General features: G+C 37.8%; 1 protein-coding gene and 1 pseudogene across 1 annotated transcript; both read right to left on the bottom strand.

Annotated features, from left to right (window-relative positions):
- Positions 1-82: 82 nt before the first annotated feature.
- On the bottom strand, positions 83-1622 carry LOC123594572 (melanoma-associated antigen B10-like). Its single transcript, XM_045471378.1, has one exon. The coding sequence runs from the start codon at positions 1568-1570 to the stop codon at positions 524-526; it is 1047 nt and encodes a 348-aa protein (XP_045327334.1). The 5' UTR covers positions 1571-1622; the 3' UTR covers positions 83-523.
- A 16554-nt stretch (positions 1623-18176) lies between these two features.
- LOC123594586 lies at positions 18177-18889 on the bottom strand (annotated as a pseudogene).
- Positions 18890-19258: the final 369 nt, after the last annotated feature.

Here is a 19258-nt window from a genome sequence, read left to right as displayed (position 1 = left end):
ATTATGCTATAATTAATTCTACATTATTGAATAAACTAAGCACATCTAAGTGTGTATATATGTGTGTGTGTGTGTGTATATATGTATGTGTGTGTGTGTCTATATTAACTTGAGAGAACAGACCAAACGGTGATAAAGGAATGTAAAAAATTCATCATCTTTTACACTCTCTATTTCTTGATCCCAGCATTTTACTGCTGAGTTCTTTCATGGAAATGCTACGATGTTATGTTCCAAGTAACTAAATAAAATGGAAAATTTCCCAATTTTTTCTATAAAATTGTAAAACTCTTACTCTTAAAACTCATGAACATCAATAAATGAATTACTTATTCATAAACTCATACTCTGAAGCTATTTAAACTTTCTGTTAAAAGGAGCAACATTTAAACAAATATCCAGGTTCCTACATAGAACACAAACATGTTATATATTCTCTGGTCTCCAGCCCCACCCTGACTTTTCACTAATGAGAACATTAACTGTTCTCTTCAAACAGATAGTAAATAACCTTCCTCAGCCTTCACTTGCGGCAGGAAAAACTGCTGGCTATGGCCTTGGCACGTGCACTGGCCATGGCAGCGGTACCAGCCTTGGCTAGAACTCTGGCTCGGGCTCGCTCTTCCTCATCTCTCAAAGCCTCTTCATACCAGCCTGGGAAGGCAGTGGGGACGGTATCATGGGTCTTGGCCACAAACTCAAGGACTTTCATCTTGCTGGTCTCAGCGTAGGCTCTGGGGCCCCACAGGAACTCATAGTGTGGAGGATCGCTGTTGGGCACCTGGCGGTACTCCAGGTACTTTTCTTTCACCCAATCTTTGGTGATGAGCTTCTTGGGATCCCCATAGATGAAATTCTTTATTCCATCATATAACCCCATCGTATTCAGCACTTCCCAGACTTCCTCCTCGGTGGCACGGTTGCCCTTTGTGAAGATCACACCCAGGACAGTCATCAACAGGCCTGTCTTGGGCACAGCTCCATTATCATTCACTTTTGCATCGCAGCTCCGTTCCAGTTTGTTGACAAGGATGTAGGTGTTCCTGTTGGGATCCATTTCCTTTATATCAAGGCCAAAGACCAGCTCCAAGTGCTCAGAGGCTTTCCTTAGGATCTCATGGAAGTGATTCTTATAAATCTGGATTACATTTCTCAGCATATCTGCCTTAGTAATTGGCTCTTTCACTTGATACTTGTACAGCAGGTAGTATACCAACAGAGCAACTTTCTCTTCTATAGGGCCTCTGCGACATTGCCCAGTGGTATCCCTGGCCTTTGAGGTATTTTGCTTTTCCTCCACTTTATTGCTGGCATCTTCATTAAATTTTGTGTTTGAAGCAGCTGCAGCAGTAGTGCTGGTGGAGCAGACTCCTCCAGGAACTTTAGGACTCCCGGGTGTTCCCGTGGCAGGGGAGCTCTGGGGAGCATCTTTGAAATGAGGAGATGGGGAAGAAGGAGACTCTTCTTCCTCTGGGGCAGTGGTCTGAGCAGGCACCAGACGCTCTGGCCCTTCTCGAGCCCGGCGGCGTTTTTCACGGGCACGAAGCTTACTCTTCTGGCCCCGAGGCATGATTCTGGTCAGGGACAGCAGGCACGAATGTGGAAAAGAGGATAGATGATTCAGTGACCTGGAGAAAAGAAGATGAAATAGTGTGATATCCTTTGGCAGAGAGATACCACCTTGGGCTTTATCAACAGCCATTTCTTCAGGTTCCTTGAGGGTACTGCTCTAGGATCCCACAAGACTCCTCTTTTTGGATTAGCCTTTCCTCTGAGGACTCTGGAAGTAGCCAGAGTTCACCTTGGGCTGAAGCTTTCCACCCCTACCTGAGTCTACGGGAGCTGATACAGGGTTTGGCAGGTCCAGGCTCTATGGAGCCTCCTTTGTTGTGGAGTAAGGGACATTCCATTCACATTCAGCACCATTTCCTTGACTTCTGATAGGACCTGTGGTCCTCTGATTAACCGATTTGATGCTGCCTCTTCATTCCAAAGCCCTCACCTCAACTGACGTCCTGGAGGAGGAACTGAAGGGGCACTATATCTGAGCATATCTGCCCAGGGTCGCCCTAAGATGACAGAAATGGCAAAGCTATGTGGGACCTTCTTCATCCTAGGATAATTAGGGTTCTCACTTCGCATTTAGAGTCCACAACTTGGCTTCTTGCAGGGCCTAGGACTGTCTCTTGGCTGATCTTAGACCTATCCCCTCAGAGCAAGAATTATACATTTTTGAAAAATTTGAGGAGTTTGGGGAGGACTCAGTCTAACGTATCTTCCCCAGGGACCCCTTCGAGGGATGATATCACATGGAGGGCTCTGTGAAAAGCCTCTGTTCTGTGATGAGTGGTCTGCCCAATGCTCAGGTTCCTTATTATGGATCCTCTCCTTGACTGCCAGTTATCCTCCCTTCTGCAGACTTTGAGGGCTATAATAATCAGACCAAGGCAGTCATCCACCAGATATCCTAGAATATGCAGTGGGGGGGGGGGGGGGTAGGAGTGGGAGGAGACCCAAAATGATAGATATCCCCAGGGTTTTCCAGAGCTGATCACAGAGGAAGGTCCTGACTCTGTGCATCCCCCTCTGTTCTCACTTTGACCCCTAGAAGTAACCAAGTTATCTCCTTATAATAGGGCTCTTGTCTCCCTGGGACCACTGAGGATAAAGTGAGAGGCATCTTAGCCTCACAGCCCTGCTAAGGATCCACCACGGCTTACAGACGGGAAGTATTCTTTGGGGCCCCTTTTGTCTTGAGGGAGGAATTCCCCTCAGTCCTTTTTTTTTTTTTTTTTTTTTTTTTTTTTTTCAACGTTTATTTATTTTTGGGACAGAGAGAGACAAAGCATGAACGGGGGAGGGGCAGAGAGAGAGGGAGACACAGAATCGGAAACAGGCTCCAGGCTCCGATACATCAGCCCAGAGCCCGACGCGGGGCTCGAACTCACAGACCGCGAGATCGTGACCTGGCTGAAGTCGGACGCTTAGCCGACTGCACCACCCAGGCGCCCCGAAGTCCCCTCAGTCCTTTTTCAAGGTTATGAACGTCACTCAAAACCACCCCTAGGCCTCCATCTGCTAACCTGAGTCGAATAGCCTTAGACCAAGGCTCTTAAGCACACCTCTTCCCGAAATTAACCAAAAGATGAAGCAAGGGGGCACCCGAGCCTTATGGCGGCCACACTAGGAGCCTCCAAGGGCACACAGCAGGGGTGGGGCTCTTTCGAGCTCTGGTTTCTCCTAGAACACAAATAGGGGCGTTCATCAACTCCAGGCAGAGCCTGAGACTCGGTCCTCTGATCGCTTGAGGCACACACTGGAGTCAAATATCCTCACCCCTTGGGGTCTCCTAAGGCTGACAGCAGGGGCACGGCTCAGAGGGGGCTCCTCTCTTATGGGGGAGGGGAAGTTCCACTGAGTTCACTCTACGTCCTCCGCTTACTCCTCTGATACTAACACCCTGGTTCGGTGCTATTATTTATCTGAGTTCTCCGAAGGAGAATTCACCCAGCAGTACATCGGGTAATCCCTGCCTGGAACCACCTAGGGCTAACTGCAGTGGCAGGACTGCGGAGTCTTATGTCTGTAGGGACGGAGTGGAGGCGGGGGTTCCTCAAACCTTACTCAATATTCTTATCTTACCAGAGATGAACGTGGATTCCCCCCTCCACTGATCCGCCGCGATCCTCTCACAACAGAGGCGCACCTCCCGCGGACCCGAGAAACGGAAGTCAGTGTGGGCACATCCGGCTCCTCCTGCCTGGGGCCTCACAAGGGGGGACTGCAGAAGTCGGGCGATAAAGAGTGACTCTGTGGTGCCCCCCCCCCGTTAAAGTGTCAGTAGTGCTCAAAGTCATATCTAAGTAGGTTCTCATTTTGGCTCCTGGTGCATTGACTAAAGGCTCCCTGAGAAATAACCCCCTCTCTACCACCCCATCCTTCCCCCCACTCCTCCCCCACCCCACCCCACCCCACTCCTCGCCCATCCCGCCCCACCCCACTCCTCGCCCATCCCGCCCCTCCCCCCTCCTCCACCGCCTCCCCCACCCCGCCCCTCCCCCCTCCTCCACCACCCCCCTTCCTCCACCCCCCCTCCTCCACCCCCCCTCCACCACCACCCCACCCCTCCTCCACCACCACCCCACCCCTCCTCCACCACCACCCCACCCCTCCTCCACCCGCCCCTCCTCCTACATCCCTCCCCCCCACCTCCCCTCCACTCTGCCCCTCCTCCCACACCCCTCCCCCACACCCCACACCCCTCCCCCCACCTTCCCCCCCAAACTCTGGACAGTTTCTCAACTTAAACCCTTGCAGATGGCGGATCAGTGTCCTAGGCAGGGTGTGAGATTGAGAAACTGCAGCACTAGGTAGGAGGGGCCAGAACAGTTTCTGAGATGTCAGAGAAAATGCATAGTGACGATAGGCTTTCATCACTATTCAAACAGACTTTTGGGAAATTTCTGTTAGAAAAGATCTACTTCCTATAGGAAAGAGGCAGATCTGCATAATTTTGTGAGACCCAGGTATTTTTATCTTATCTAATATTGAACAGTGTAGTGAAATTCATTTTACTTTTGGTTCTCATTTATAATACATATATACATGTCCTAATAATTATTGTATTGTATGGCAAGGCTCTTGAATTTACTGTAGTTATCTATACACCAGTTTTTTTTTATAGTCATTTATTTACTTAAATAATCCATAGCCTTTTCCTTTGGATTTTGTAAATGATGCTCATATTTAAAGCAAATAATTTCTATTCCTTTTTACTATTCCTAACGTTTATTTCTGTGTGCTTATTCTCGGGTTATGCATTCTGATCCAGTTTTGAACAGTTAGAGTTGGTAGCATACTGCTATGTGCTGTTCCTTACATTTATGGGAATGCTACAGACATTTCACATTTAAATTTGTTTCCTATAGATGTGAGGAAATGGAAGTTGTCTTCTAATGTTAGTCTGCCAAATGGTAGTATCATGCATTCACGTTGAATTTTTTTCAGAAGTTTTTTCTGTACTTCAGTACATGATCAAATGCCCTTTTAAATATTATCTGTTAATGTAATATTTTAGGCAGTTTTTTCTAATGTTATAGCATCGTTACATTTCTTGGAGTCAGCCTCTTTTTTTTTTTTTCCTTCTCATTCACTGCTATATTGAAACTTATATGAATTTATTTAGGATCTTTGCTTGTAGGTGAGTGAGCTTGGCTCAAGTGTTCTGTTTTCAAAGTGTCCTCAGCTGGTTTTCTTATCAAGGAGAGCTAGCCTAGGAAAATAAGTTGGAAAATTCCCCATTTTGGGATGCTTTGGATGTGCTTACATGAGATGGCAATTAATTATTTGCTTGTTACTTGGTAGAACTGGTCCCTGACTGCCCTTGTCCTGAAACATTTGAAGGTGACTGAAGCTTTGAGGATGGTTTACGTTTGTATTTCTCAGTAACAGTTTTCTATTCTGTTTGAACCTCTTGAGTAATTAATACTTTTTCTGAATAATATTCTATTATCATTTGGAGTTTGAAATTTAGTGGCTACATATATATTCTATTTGTTGTAGAAATTTTCATCCATACACCCCAGTAAAGAGAATAGCGTAGTAAAACCGATAGACCTGACGTCAGAATCAACAATCATCAATACATGACCTACCTGTTTACATTTATACCCATATCTACCCCCATTTCTGCCACTGAAGTAATGAGAAACAAATCCTAGATATCATGCCATTTCATCTTTAAATATTTAAGTATCTATTTCTAAAACACAAGTTTCCTTTGTGAAACAAATGTTCAATACTTAAAAAAATAATATACTCAAATATCCAGTTATTTTTCAAATTTACCTGACTGACATCCTTTTAATGTTTTTCTTTAATTTGGGTCAAATAAAGTCTATTCATTGTCCTTGCTTTTTATGCCCATTAATTTATAGATCCTACACCCTCCCACATATATACATTACCTGTTTGCCGTGTCATTCTTTGTTGAAAAAAATAACCTCATGTTTTTTCCAGTTCCACATGACATGGATTTTTTCTGATTGCAACACTGGTGTCCTTCTCCTTCTGTATTTCTTTAAATCACTAGAAGATTTACCAGATTAAGTGTAACTTTTTACTGTCTCCTTTTTGTTGTTTGGAAAGACATTCATGGTGATATTGTGAATTTTTATTGCAAGGAACCTAATGTTTGTCTCCCTTTGTGTTGATGTTTGCAATCTTTTAAGATTAACATATTTATCCATTAATTAATTAAGGGTTACACGATGTTAATTTTGTATTTCTATCATTTTTTCTGAGTTTATTAGTTGAAATAAATTTTTATGCAAAAACCTATCCTTGCGCACCATTTAGTAATGATATTTATAATGTTCTCTTATAATATTTAAATTCCTTTTGCACCCATATTTTGTACATTATTTAACTAATATCGCTTACTTCTGTTTCTTTTGTTAAGTGATGATACTTATAAAACTGTCAGTTATATCAGTCTTTTCAAAGAACAGTCTTTTGTTTGTTGGCTGTATTGTCTTCTAATTCATCATTTTCTGCACTTTATTATTTCCTACATTCTATTTCTTTAGTATTTCTCTAGTTTCTTGAAATTTTTGCATGTTATAAATATTTTCATTTTTTGTCTACTGAGATTTTAATTTCAATAACTATATTTTTATTTCTAGATATTATTTTAGTTCTTTTTCAAATTAGCTTCTTTTTTTTCCAATTTGTTGTTCTTATGATCTCTGTAATTCTTTTTTCTCTTTAATGGACTTTATTTTTTACTGAGATATAATTGACATACAACATTATATTAGTTTTAGGTGTACAACATAATGGTTCCATAGTTGTATATATTGTGAAATGATCACCACAGTAAGTCTAGTTAACATCCATCACTACCCATAGTTACAGTTTTTTTTCTTGTGATGAGAACTCTTAAGATCTATCCTCTTAGGGGGTGCCTGGGTGGCTCAGCTGGTTAAGGTCTGACTCTTGATTTCGGCTCAGGTCATTATCTGATGCTGGTGAGATGGAGCGCTACATCAGGCTCAGCACTGATGGTGTGGTGCCTGCTTGGGATTCTCTCTCTCCTCTCTCTCTGCCCCTCCTCTCTCTCTCTCTCAAAATAAATAAATAAAGTTTTAAAAAAATTTAAAAAAATCTATCCTCTTAGCAACTTTCAAATATACAGTACAGTATTATTAACTATAGTCACCATGCTATATGTTACATCCTCAAGACTTACTTATTTTATAACTAGAGATTTGTACCTTTTGACCACCTTCACCCATTTCACTCACCCTCCACCCTTGCTTCTGGCAACCACTAGTCAGTTCTCTGTATCTATGAGCTCTTTTTTTTTTTTTTTTTTTTACATTCCACATATAAATGAGAGCATACAGTATTTGTCTTTCTCTGACTTATTTCACTTAGTGTAATGTCCTCAAGGTCCATCTATGTTTTTGCAAATAACAAGATTTTATTCATTTTTTTGGCTGAATAATATTCTACTGTGAATGTGTATATGCATATTTGTGTGTGAGATATGTGTGTGTGTGTATATCACATCTTTGTCCCTTCATCCACGGAAGGACACTTAGGTTGTTTCCATATGTTGGCTATTGTAAATGATGTTGCAGTGAACATAGGGCATATATTTGTTTGAGTTATTGTTTTCATTTTCTTCCAATAAATACCCCGAAGTGGAATTGCTGGACCATATGGTAGTTCTATTTTGAATTTTTCCAGTAACCTCCATACTGTTTTCCATAGTGGCTGCACTATTTTCTTAATAAATCTACTTAAGACTATAAATATCCTTGTGAGTACCCTTGGGCTGTTTCCCACAAGTAATTCTATAGAGTTTTATGTGTAGTGCTGGAATTTTTTACAAGCTGAATGAATAGCTTCTATATTCCTTATCTTAGAATTTTTTGAATACATACACACAAAAAAATACTAGTAAGTGCAGAAAATTATTTTTGATAAGGATGTGAAGAAGAGGAGAGAAACAGAATTATTTAGAGGAAGTATCAGAGTCCCAGGGGTGTTTTTGTTTTTGTTTTTTGTTTGTTTGTTTTGGTTATATGTGACATAAGGGACTTGAATGCATTTAATTGCTTGTGACTGAGTTGAGTTTTTTTCTAGGAATGAAAAGAGGGATCCACAGCTAGAAAATCAAAACAATATAATTAGCTAAGTGCAACTGTCAGAGATTATTCAGGAAAACAGAAATTACTCTAATTCTATAACTCAGACAGAATTTAATGGAAATTACTGGTTATTCACATGATGGAGAACCAAACCAAGTAGAGTCAGGCAAACCAATACTTAGCAACTTGAGGAAGTCACTCTCATCTCTAGTGTAGAGGGACAAAGAGAAGAAAGAGATAATGTTACTAGAGATTGGTAATTGGAGTCAACAGAATCTAAAACCATAGTTAACCAATATGATGGGAGCTAGAGCCATGGGGAAGAAACAGCCATTGAAGGAGAAACCACCCGATGCAGAGGCAGAAGGAGAAAAACCATGGCTGTTCCTGCCCTCCTGGGTGATAATCTGCTGGTGTCCTTATTGCCTGAACTATGAGAGCAGCCAAATATTGGAGAACCTAGGAATTGGAGCATGCAGGAGTTATCTCCTGAACACTAGAAAGCGGAGGAAGGAAAGAGTAAAGAATGAATATGAGGAAAAAATTAAGTACAGGACAGATATACCACATTGACAAATTAAATGTGAAAAATATCCAAGATGGTATATATCTGCTCTATAAAAATCAGTATTAATCCATGATAAAACAAGAGATGTTATCAAAGTAGATAATGGCTAGCCACAAAACAAACAAACCCTATATCAAGCACCATATTTAGTGGAGAAAGAATGGAAATTGGGAATTAGATAAGAATAGCTGCTATCACTATTTTTATTCCACATTGTAATACAGGTACCTGCCAGCCCATAAAAGGAAACAAATGAAGTAAGAGTCAGAGATTGGAAAGTAAGATGCTTTAGTTGTCAGTTCTCCCTAAAATGATCTTTGAGTTTAATAAAATTTCCATCAAAATCCCAACAGGACATCTTAAAAAGAAATTTATACATTTTGAAATTTATATGGAAACACAATGGACAATAATACCCAAAATGATTTTGAAAAAGAAAAGGAAATATGGAGGACTAACACTACCTTATTTCAAGACTTAGTGTAAACTACAATAATCAAGACAGTGTGATTTTTTAAAAATATAGACAAATAGATCAATGGAGCAGAATAGGAAGACCAGCAATAGACCCTAACATATAAAGGCAATGGATTGTCAACAGTGGTCCATATGCATTTCAGTGAAAAAAAGATAGTCTTTTTTAAAAAAAAATGGTACTGAAACAATTGGAAACACGCACATACATACACATGCACACACACATACACCAACTTTGATCCATTCCTTTCACTATATAAAAAAATTAAGAGAAAAACCATCACAGATTTAAATGTAAAATGCAGAACTATGCAACTGCTAGAGGGAAACAAGAGAAAACCTTTGGGTTCTCATGCTAGGCAAAGATTTTTTAGCAACATCTCCAAAAAGACAATTCAAAAAAGAACACAAATTGATAAAGTGGATTTCACTAAGATTAAAAACATATGTTATTCAAAAGACAGTGCTAAGACAATGAAAAGACAATCCACAGAGTGCCATAGGGTGGAATAAAATATTTGCAAGACATATATGTGATAAAAGACTTGTATGCCACATGTATAAAGAACTCTCAAAACTCAGTAGTAAGGGATCCCTGGGTGGCTCATTCGGTTGAATGTCTGACTCTCGATTTAGGTTCAGGTCATGATCCAAGGGTTCTGGGATCGAGCCCTGCATTGGGCTCTGCACTGAGTGTGGAGCCTGCTTAAGATTCTCTCTCCCTCTCCCTCTGCCCCTCTCTGCTCGTGCTCTCTCTCTCTCTCTCTCTCTAAAAAAAAAAAAAAAAAAAAAAAGAAACAAAACAAAAAACAACAACACATCAATAATAAGAAAACAACCCAATATAAAAGGTCAAAAGTTTTGAACAGACATTTCATCAAAAGACATTTATGAGTGACAAAGAAGCACATGAAAAGATGCTCAACATCATTAATCATTAGGGAAATAAAAATTAAAATCCCAATGAGATACCACTCCACACATACTAGAATATACACAGTAAAAAGACAGATCATACTGAGTACTGCCAAGGGTGTGAAGGAACTCTTATATATTGTTGGTGGGCATGTAAATTGGTACATCCACTTTTGAAAACAGTTTAGCAGTTTTTTAAAAAGTGAACCATACACCTGCAATATGACCTAACTATTATACTACCAGGTATTAATCTGAGAGAAATGAAAGCTTATACCCATGCAAAGATGTGTTATGCAAAAGTTCATAGCATCTTGATTTGTAATAGCGAAAAAGTGGAAACACCTCAAAACATCCACCATCAGGTGAACAGATAAACAAACTGTAGTATATACATGATATAATATCATTCAGCAGTAAAAGGAATTAACTATTGATACATGCTATAATATGCATGAATGTCTAAGTAATTACCCTGAATGAAAGAAGCCAGGCTAAAGAGCACATACTGTATGATTCCATTTATATAAGATTCTAGGAAATGAAAATGAAAATATACTGATAAAAAGAATGTCATTCATTCCCTTCCTCTATGTTCATCTGTTCTGTTACTCAAATTCCACGTTTGAGAGAAATCATATGATATGTCTTTCTCTGACTTATTTCATTTAGCCTAATACCCTCTAGTTCCATCCATGTTGTTGCAAATGGCAAGATTTTGTTCTTTTTCATTGCTGAGTAATATTCCAGTGTACATTAGGAAAGGAAAAATAAGAGAAAAAAGAGAGGGAGGCAAACCATAAGAAACTCTTAAATGTAGAGAACAAACTGAGGGTTGCTGGAGGGGAGATGGGTGGGGGCAGGGATTAAATGTATGATGGGGTTTAAGAAGGGCACTTTTTGGGATGAGCACTGGGTGTCATATGTAAGAGATGAATCACTGGGTTCTAGTCCTGAAGCCAAGACTACACAATATGTTAACTAACTTGAATTAAAAAAGAACTCACAAACTACGAGATCATGACCTGAGCTGAAGTCAGACACTTAACTGACTTAGCCACCCAGATGCCCCAATATAGAATTAGTTTTGAACAACAAATAAATACTTCCATTGTCATCTAGCTTAGATATAACAGCCATCAACATTTTTGTTTTAATTTTTTACTTATCTGTACTTTTGAGCATACTGCTTAGCAATTTGGGACAAATGGTAACATTGACTCTTCGGAGTTTCTAGGTCTAAAAACAGGAATAATGAAAGAGGAAGCATAGACTTCAAGCATCTTCAAACTAATAGTAATGTGGCAAATGTCCAGAAGTCTCTTTTTCATGTCTACTTCTATCTGGGTTTTTAGGGCCTAATCCTAAGCATGGAGTCATGCTGGTACTATATCTGAAGGACATTTAACAGCATTCATAGTCTACTGAGCTAGAAAAGTTTCTTAAAAATTCAAAAATGTATTTTAATTCTAGTCTCCAAGTTTTCCATAATGACATTTGCAGCTGTATTAAAAATGATTGACTAAAGCTGTACCTATTCCTCAGGCTAGTCCTTGTTCTTGGTGAGAGAAATAACTTGGTGAACGTTGTTCAGAGCTGTAGCCCCACCAGCACCAGTATTCTGGTCAACACTGGGGCCAACAAATTAATCATGCTGATGAAATCTAGGGAGAATGTGTTCCCTGCTCTAGCAAGCACACTATTAGTATAGCTAACTATGACATAGAGTTGGTAATAGTGCTGCCACGTGTCTGCAGAGCTCATTGATGCTATCTGCAGCATCACACCTGGGTGTAAAATTGCATGTCTTCCCTCCACCACGGGAGTACTTCTTTGAAGTGTTTGTGCAATAGTTAAAATTAAAAAGAAAAAAGGGGCGCCTGGATGGCTCAGTCGGTTAAGCAACCGACTCTTGATTTCAGGTCAGGTCATGATCTCAAGGTTCAAGATTTCAAGCCCCACGTCGGGGTCTGCACTGACAGTGTGGAGCCTGTTTGTGATTCTCTCTCTACCTCTCTCTCTGCCCCTCCCCTGCTCGCATGCACTTTTTTCTCAAAATAAATAAATACACATTAAAAAAATAAAATAAAAAAGACATGATTTGCAAATGGCAAGATAGAATTGTTGAATCATTATATTATACATCTGTTAGTATATAATATTGTCTGGTAATTACGATTCCATGAAAACAAATAAAAAAAGAAGACATGAGGAAGGAGATCAGACATGAGCCTATGACAGAAAGCCATGAATATTTTCAGTAAATACTTCTGTTTCCCCTATATTCTTGTATACACTCCCATACAAACATTGTATGCAACTATTTTAAATAATTATATAAGATAAATATGCAAATTGTGTGTAGAATGAATTTGTTTCTTACCTTTTTTATTGTTCATGCTGCTTAAATACAAAAGACATTCAGTTAAGTATTTAACAAAGGAGATTATAGTGATGTGGCTTAAATATTCACGTGTTCCTCCATATGTGAGTGAAATATATCCGTGTGTAAAATATATATAAATTTATATCTAACATAAATATATAAATAATATTGAAATATAAATACATCTAAATTTATATTGATATATATATTATATAAGTATATAACACATACATGTATATATTATTCTTACAGCTCTGACAAAATTTAAAGTAAAAAAATATGAACATAAACAAGTAAAAATAATGTGTATGTGACAATATGTACTTTATTTTTATCATCATTACTTAAACTCAGTGAGTTTGATATTCTGTTAAAAAATGAATGCAGTGCTCCAAGTAGATAAGTTAAAGTGGCTGTAGATTCACTTTGATAAATAACTAATATCAAAAGTATATTCCTTGATGTACTTCCACTCCTTGTCATATTACATATCTCACTTTTTAATGATATATGTGAAGCTATTTAAATGATCTGAATAAGTTCAAACTGGTGATACATATTAAAATTTATCACAGAACAAAATCGGGGCAAAATGAAAACTTTAAATGCTATCCATTTTTATACCTTTTAAATGCTATTTTATAGACTGATTTTATTTGCTTTTTGTTTTGCAAATAGGAGAAATGGAGATATGTGGTAGCTGTCAAGAACTGTGAAGAGGCTAAGGTTTTTATCCTTCTTGGAAGCTAACAAGTTAGCCTGTCGCACTTTCATGGATACTGGCAAAAAAACATGAGGCTCTTGGGTAAGAGACAAAGAACTTTATTCTCATAGCAGTAGTAGTTGCCATAGTACCTGCATTTGCAGTTTGCATCACAAACCCCAGTAATCACAGACTGGTATAAAGAGGACCAGGTGATACCAAAACTTGCTGTGAGTTGCAGTGCAGAAGAGGAGCTCTGTGCTTAGGTAACCTGAATCTTGTATAGTGGGCAGTGAGCATGCCCTCTCCCTTGCTCTGGAGATGTTGTATATCTATCTATATCTATATCTATATCTATATCTATATCTATATCTATATCTATATCTTTATCTATATCTATATATCTGTTTCTATATGTATATGTATGTATATATATGTACATCTATATATGTGTATATATGTATATCTATATGTTATGTACATCTATATGTATATCTATATTTATATCTATATCTATATCTGTATCTATAGATAGATATCTTCTGAGGCCATTTGCAACAAGACTTTCTTGACAAGATCATCTGGAACAAAGGGCAACCAGTGCCTCACATGATAAACAGAAATGCAAGTGATCCATAGAGAATTGTCCCCTAGCCATTACATATTCTAATTAGTAGTTAAAGTCATTTGTACGGTTGATTTACTCCTTCTTAGACCTAAACCTTTGGTGAAGTAATGTGAATGGATTTACTTGCAGAAGAGAAACACCCTTACAAAAATGTATTGTCTCAATCCATTTTCTCAACATCCATCTGGTGCATATTTTATTGGGAGAAAAATAAGCAGCAGGACATAAATTAAAGTCCACATAAACAAATTGGTTTCATGTATTATATGTTTAAGTGACGATTTACTCACAAAATACACTTACTGTTGTAAAGCTTATTCCAGGTGAGTTTCTCCAATGGAAAGTTAAGGCTTAAGCAAAATGAAAAAGATCTTCTGTTTTTCCATTTTGTTTATCAAAATAAAAGTCTGTGAAAACATCTATGTGCCCCCAAATGGAATTAATCAAAGATAGAAAAGATACATACATGGACATAATAAACCTGGAGGGTTGGGAAAAATCTTCCTTCCTCTTATATTTTACACACACTTATCATTAGTATGTTACTGTTTTGACCCCAAGGTCCTAAGCTTTTCAATGGCACAATAATAAGCATTCATTTCCTTCTCTAATGAAACATATTTTATAGTCTCTAATATCCTGTGAATAAGGAATCAGTGAGATATAATAATACACGAATCCTTACCAGTGTTCTAATGGGAGTAACTTCTGGTTATAGGGACATTTTTGAAGTATTAAATATAAAATTATATTTAAAGATTTAACATTTAACATTCTAAGCACCGGGATAATCTCCTTACAAAACCCTGCAGAATGGTCATCATTACCTTAGAATTCAAAAGAAAATGTTTCTACTTGCATTTTTGAAACCACTAGTGTTTTAATAAATGAAGTTTCTTGTCAAGGAGGATGGGGATTGCTTCTGGATTAGATAGTCTTTAAATCAACTCAAATCACAGATACATACAAAACTGCTAAAAATCTTCTGGTTATTATATCACTTATCAGAATGTGTTGACGCTATGTTTCAAAACCAAATATAGTCATATTAAAACTGCCTATAAAATAGTCCAAAACATATCAGCTCTGCCTCTAAAAATTCATGAGGGTGTAAAAATAAAAATACTGAATATGCCATCTAAGTTGAGATCCCTTATGATTAATTTCTGTTTCTTGCTGCAAGTTTATAAACATGCCAATAATTCCTGCACTACATTAAAAAATTCTTTCTTGTGAACTGACCATGGTGACAAGAATACAAAAGTCCGCACTTTTAAAAATATGAATTTGAATTTCTCCTTAATGTGGACATAAAAGCAGGCAGTGTCGAGAGTTGCATCAATCCTTCCCAACTGTCTCAAAAAATATGTGCACTGTTACAATAAAAACAGTTCACCAGCTGTTTATGTAAAAATTATTTGACGAAAAACAAGCATAGCCATATGGCACTCTAGCTCTGCTGTGGGAGCATGAAGAATAATTTTGTAGGCTGTAGTACATAATGGTCATGCTAAGTAGGGTGTCAACTATTGCAGGCACATTACATTAATAGTTAATCTGTCCTTTTATCCTCTAAGTACTTACATTTCTTAACAGCTTGTAGTTTGGAAACAAGTTAACAACTCACTGATTAAGAATTAAAATTTTGGAAATGACAAAATATTTGATGTAATATGGACATAATATTCATTTGCTAATTAAAGGTATTATTTAAATAATAAATTAGTTGGATGACAGGAATGTGTTAGGGGAGCTGGTTCTCATTTCTATCTCAAGTTCCAAAAATATAAATATGTTGAAGGTACTACACCATTGATTTGAAAGAAAAATAATTAGAAGAGGTATTTCATGTAAGAACCAAATTGGCATGTCCACTCGCATTCTTAGACTTTAAGAATTATACCTTACTCACCTTTATATTCTCTACAATATCTATAGCTGTGTCTTGCACATATTAAGCAGGTAATAAATATTTGTCGAATAGAACATTGTTAGAACAAAAAGAATTATAAATACCACCAGCAGACCGTCGAGTCTTTAAGTTCTTTTAGCACTTCTGGAAGGCACTAGGGAATAACCCTCATCCATTACATAGAATGCATACTTGGATGTTTATTAGCTTATGAAACTCCAATATTTTACTCTCACACTAATTTTCCTTTTTGAGTTGTTTACATATTGGGAGCTAGAGTCAACTGAAAGACAACACTGAATGACCTAGCTTTAATTCAGCAAGTTAGAGTACTTAATCTAAGATCTCGAAAAGAGGGTAGAACAAAATGGAGAAGGAAAAAAGCCAGGTTAGAATCCAATTATTCACATTCTTAGTTTTGGTCGATACCCTGACAAAAAGATGTCCATTGGCATGTGGCTCTGTTATTAATAACTTAAAAATGTCAACTGAGTATCATGGTGACATTAATAACTGAGAAAGAAACCACAGCAGATATAGTTCTGTAAGAAAAATGTTGCAGACATAACATCTATTTCTAAAATGCTTACCCTTTGTGGTTTTCATAGTTCATTTGATACATGAATGTCTGGTTTAAACTCATGATCTATGTAATCCCCCCCATATCAATTCCCAAAGAAAGATGCTAATCTTTAATTTCAGAGATTTAGAACTCCACATTAAAGTATTTCATATTGGTAATGATTTCCTTGTTTACAAATGGTAAACACAGTTTGTGTGTAGGTGATTATGTCTCAAGAGACATTGGAAGAAGGCTTTGCTATGGGTACATAGCTCGTATTGGTTCATGGAATATAACAATCATAATAAGAAAGTATTATGAAAATAACTTGAAAAATATTTGAGGAAACAAAGTCTTTAACTTGGTATAGAAACAAATAGTAAGAGTTCATGGCTTAATATTTGAATGGTGGGACAATTAAATACTGCAATCACAGAGGTGTCAATATTTCAGTTGATGACAGTCACAATGAGGCAAAACTCACAAGACTATAAGAGACTCTAAGATATAAGATTATTATCCCTCTATGATATTAACATTTAAGAAAGATTAGACTTTTTTAGTTGAATTTGTTTCACATGTTACATAAAATTGATCAAAAAGGCAGTTTTCAGGGGCACCTGGGTGGCTCAGTCAGTTAAACATCCGATACTTGATTTTGGCTCAGGTCATGATACCACAGTTAGTGAGTTCGAGCCCCACGCCAGGCTGTGTACTGACATTGTGGAGCCTGCTTGGGATTCTCTCTCTCTCTCTCTCTCTCTCTCTCTCTCTCTGACCCTCCCTCATTTACTCTCTCAAAAATAAATAAATAAACAAAGAAACTTAAAAGATTTTTTTTAAAAAGGCAGTTTGCCAGGCGTGCACATCTTTTTATTGATTTTTACTATGGCATGTGATTAAAGTAACTGCTTTTTATCACTTTAAAAGACTTTTTTTTACAAGAAAGTCTGCTGCTCATTTGTTGACTATAAGAAGTAATATTTTTAGGGGCGCCTTGGTGGCTCAATAAGTTAAGTATCTGACTTCAGCTCAGGTCATGATCTCACGGTTCATGGGTTTGAGCCCCATATCGGGATCTGTGCTGACAGCTCAGAGCCTGGAGCCTGCTTCAGATTCTGTGTCTCCCTCTCTCTCTGTCCTCCCCCATTCACTCTCTCTCTCTCCCTCAAAAATAAACATTCAAAAAGTAGTATTTTTAGTAAGATGTTAGTAATGTATATATTTAAGATTTCAGGGATTCACAAAGTACTTGAGAAGGCAATAATAAGAGTATCGAGAGATATGCTTATCCAGAATGAGCATGATAGTGTGAAGTAATGGGGTATGATAATTGGTGAACAGAAATGATATTTTGTGAAATAAAAATCAGCTGGTGTTCAGAAATAAGAATACTTTTGAGGGGGAGTAGAGATTTCTTGATTTCTTGATTTCTAGATTAAAACCTACTTTTAAAATATTCATTGTATGCTATTCAGACATTAACACAAGGCACACTTATTTTTAAAAGTAAGGAGCTGTCCCAAAAAGAAATAAAAATCACCCATAATTTCCTCTCAAGAGATAGCTTATCTCTGACTTATTTCACTTAGCATAATACTCTCTAGCTTCATGCACGTCGTTGCAAATGGCAAGATTTCATTCTTTTTGATGGCTGAGTAATATTCCATTGTGTATATGTACCACATCATCTTTATTTTTTTATGTGTGCAATCATCTGATTTATAAAAAGATGCAACAAAATTCAAATGATACAAAATATCAATTTCAAAACAACATCAAAAGTGAGTGTATTTAACCATACTCAGCTTATAACAGAGCAAATGGGTAAGAAGGAGCATAATTAATGTTATAGCATATTGCTACATGAACTGGCAACAGAAAAAGTTGGTAAAGGAAGGAAGAGGAACTCTATCTTTAGAGTGTTAGAATTAGAACCGAGGGGTTCCATAATCATCTGGCATCTGCTCAATGTTGTACCTATAGTTAGAAATGTATATGATGGGAACTCCAGGGATCTTCTGGATTCTGATCCTTCGTTTAAGGTCCCGGTCAACTGTGGCCACAATGTAACATTTATGCTGAGTTACTCTCTTTAGTAGGCAGTCATCTGCATAGGTTCCTTTGTGTGTGCATGGTAATCATTCAAATCCTGGATCCTTGGCGATCCTTAGAGCCACTCGATACTTTTGCCCCAATTTCTCAGTTTCAGCCATTACACAGTCAGTTATACAAGGGATACACTTGGAATACAGACAGTCCATCATTGATTGTACTAAGTGAAGTTTGGCTTTAATGGAAAAGTTGATAAAGTTGGTATCAACCAGGATGTGGTAAGGTGGGCCCAGCTGTGTGTTATATTGGAAGAATAAGCAGGAAGGATGTTGGGGGACTTCTCTTCCTTTGCGTGCACTTGGATCTTTCTTTTCTTTCTTTTTAGATTTCAATCTATCCTTCTTTTTCAGCCTCTGATCTCGGAGACTAAGCATTCGCTTCATGGTTGCATACTTTCTTGCTTTCTTTTGCTTCCCCATGTTCACGCCGCACTCTTGTTTCTTCTGGAATCCCACATCGTCTTTATCCATTCATCTGTTGATGGACATTTGGGCTCTTTCCATAATTTGGCTATTGTTGATAATGCTGCTATAAACATTGGGGTGCATGTATCCCTTTGAATACTATATAATTTCACTCATATGTAGAATTTAAAAAGCAAGACAGATAATCATGGGGGGTAAAAAAAGAGAGAGGCAAACCAGGAAATAGATTCTTAACTGTAGAGAACAAATTGAGGGTTTCTGCAGGGGAAGTGAGCAGGCAGATAGGTTAAATAGGTGATGGGGATTAAGGAGGGCCCTTGTTGGGATGAGCGCTGGGTGTTACATGTAAGTGATGAATCACTAAATTCTACACCTGAAACTAATATTACACTGTATGTTAACTAACTAGAA

This window comes from Leopardus geoffroyi, chromosome X (genome assembly GCF_018350155.1).
Source record: "Leopardus geoffroyi isolate Oge1 chromosome X, O.geoffroyi_Oge1_pat1.0, whole genome shotgun sequence".
Taxonomy (NCBI): Eukaryota; Metazoa; Chordata; class Mammalia; order Carnivora; family Felidae; genus Leopardus; species Leopardus geoffroyi.
This window is presented reverse-complemented; position numbering and strand designations above follow the sequence as displayed.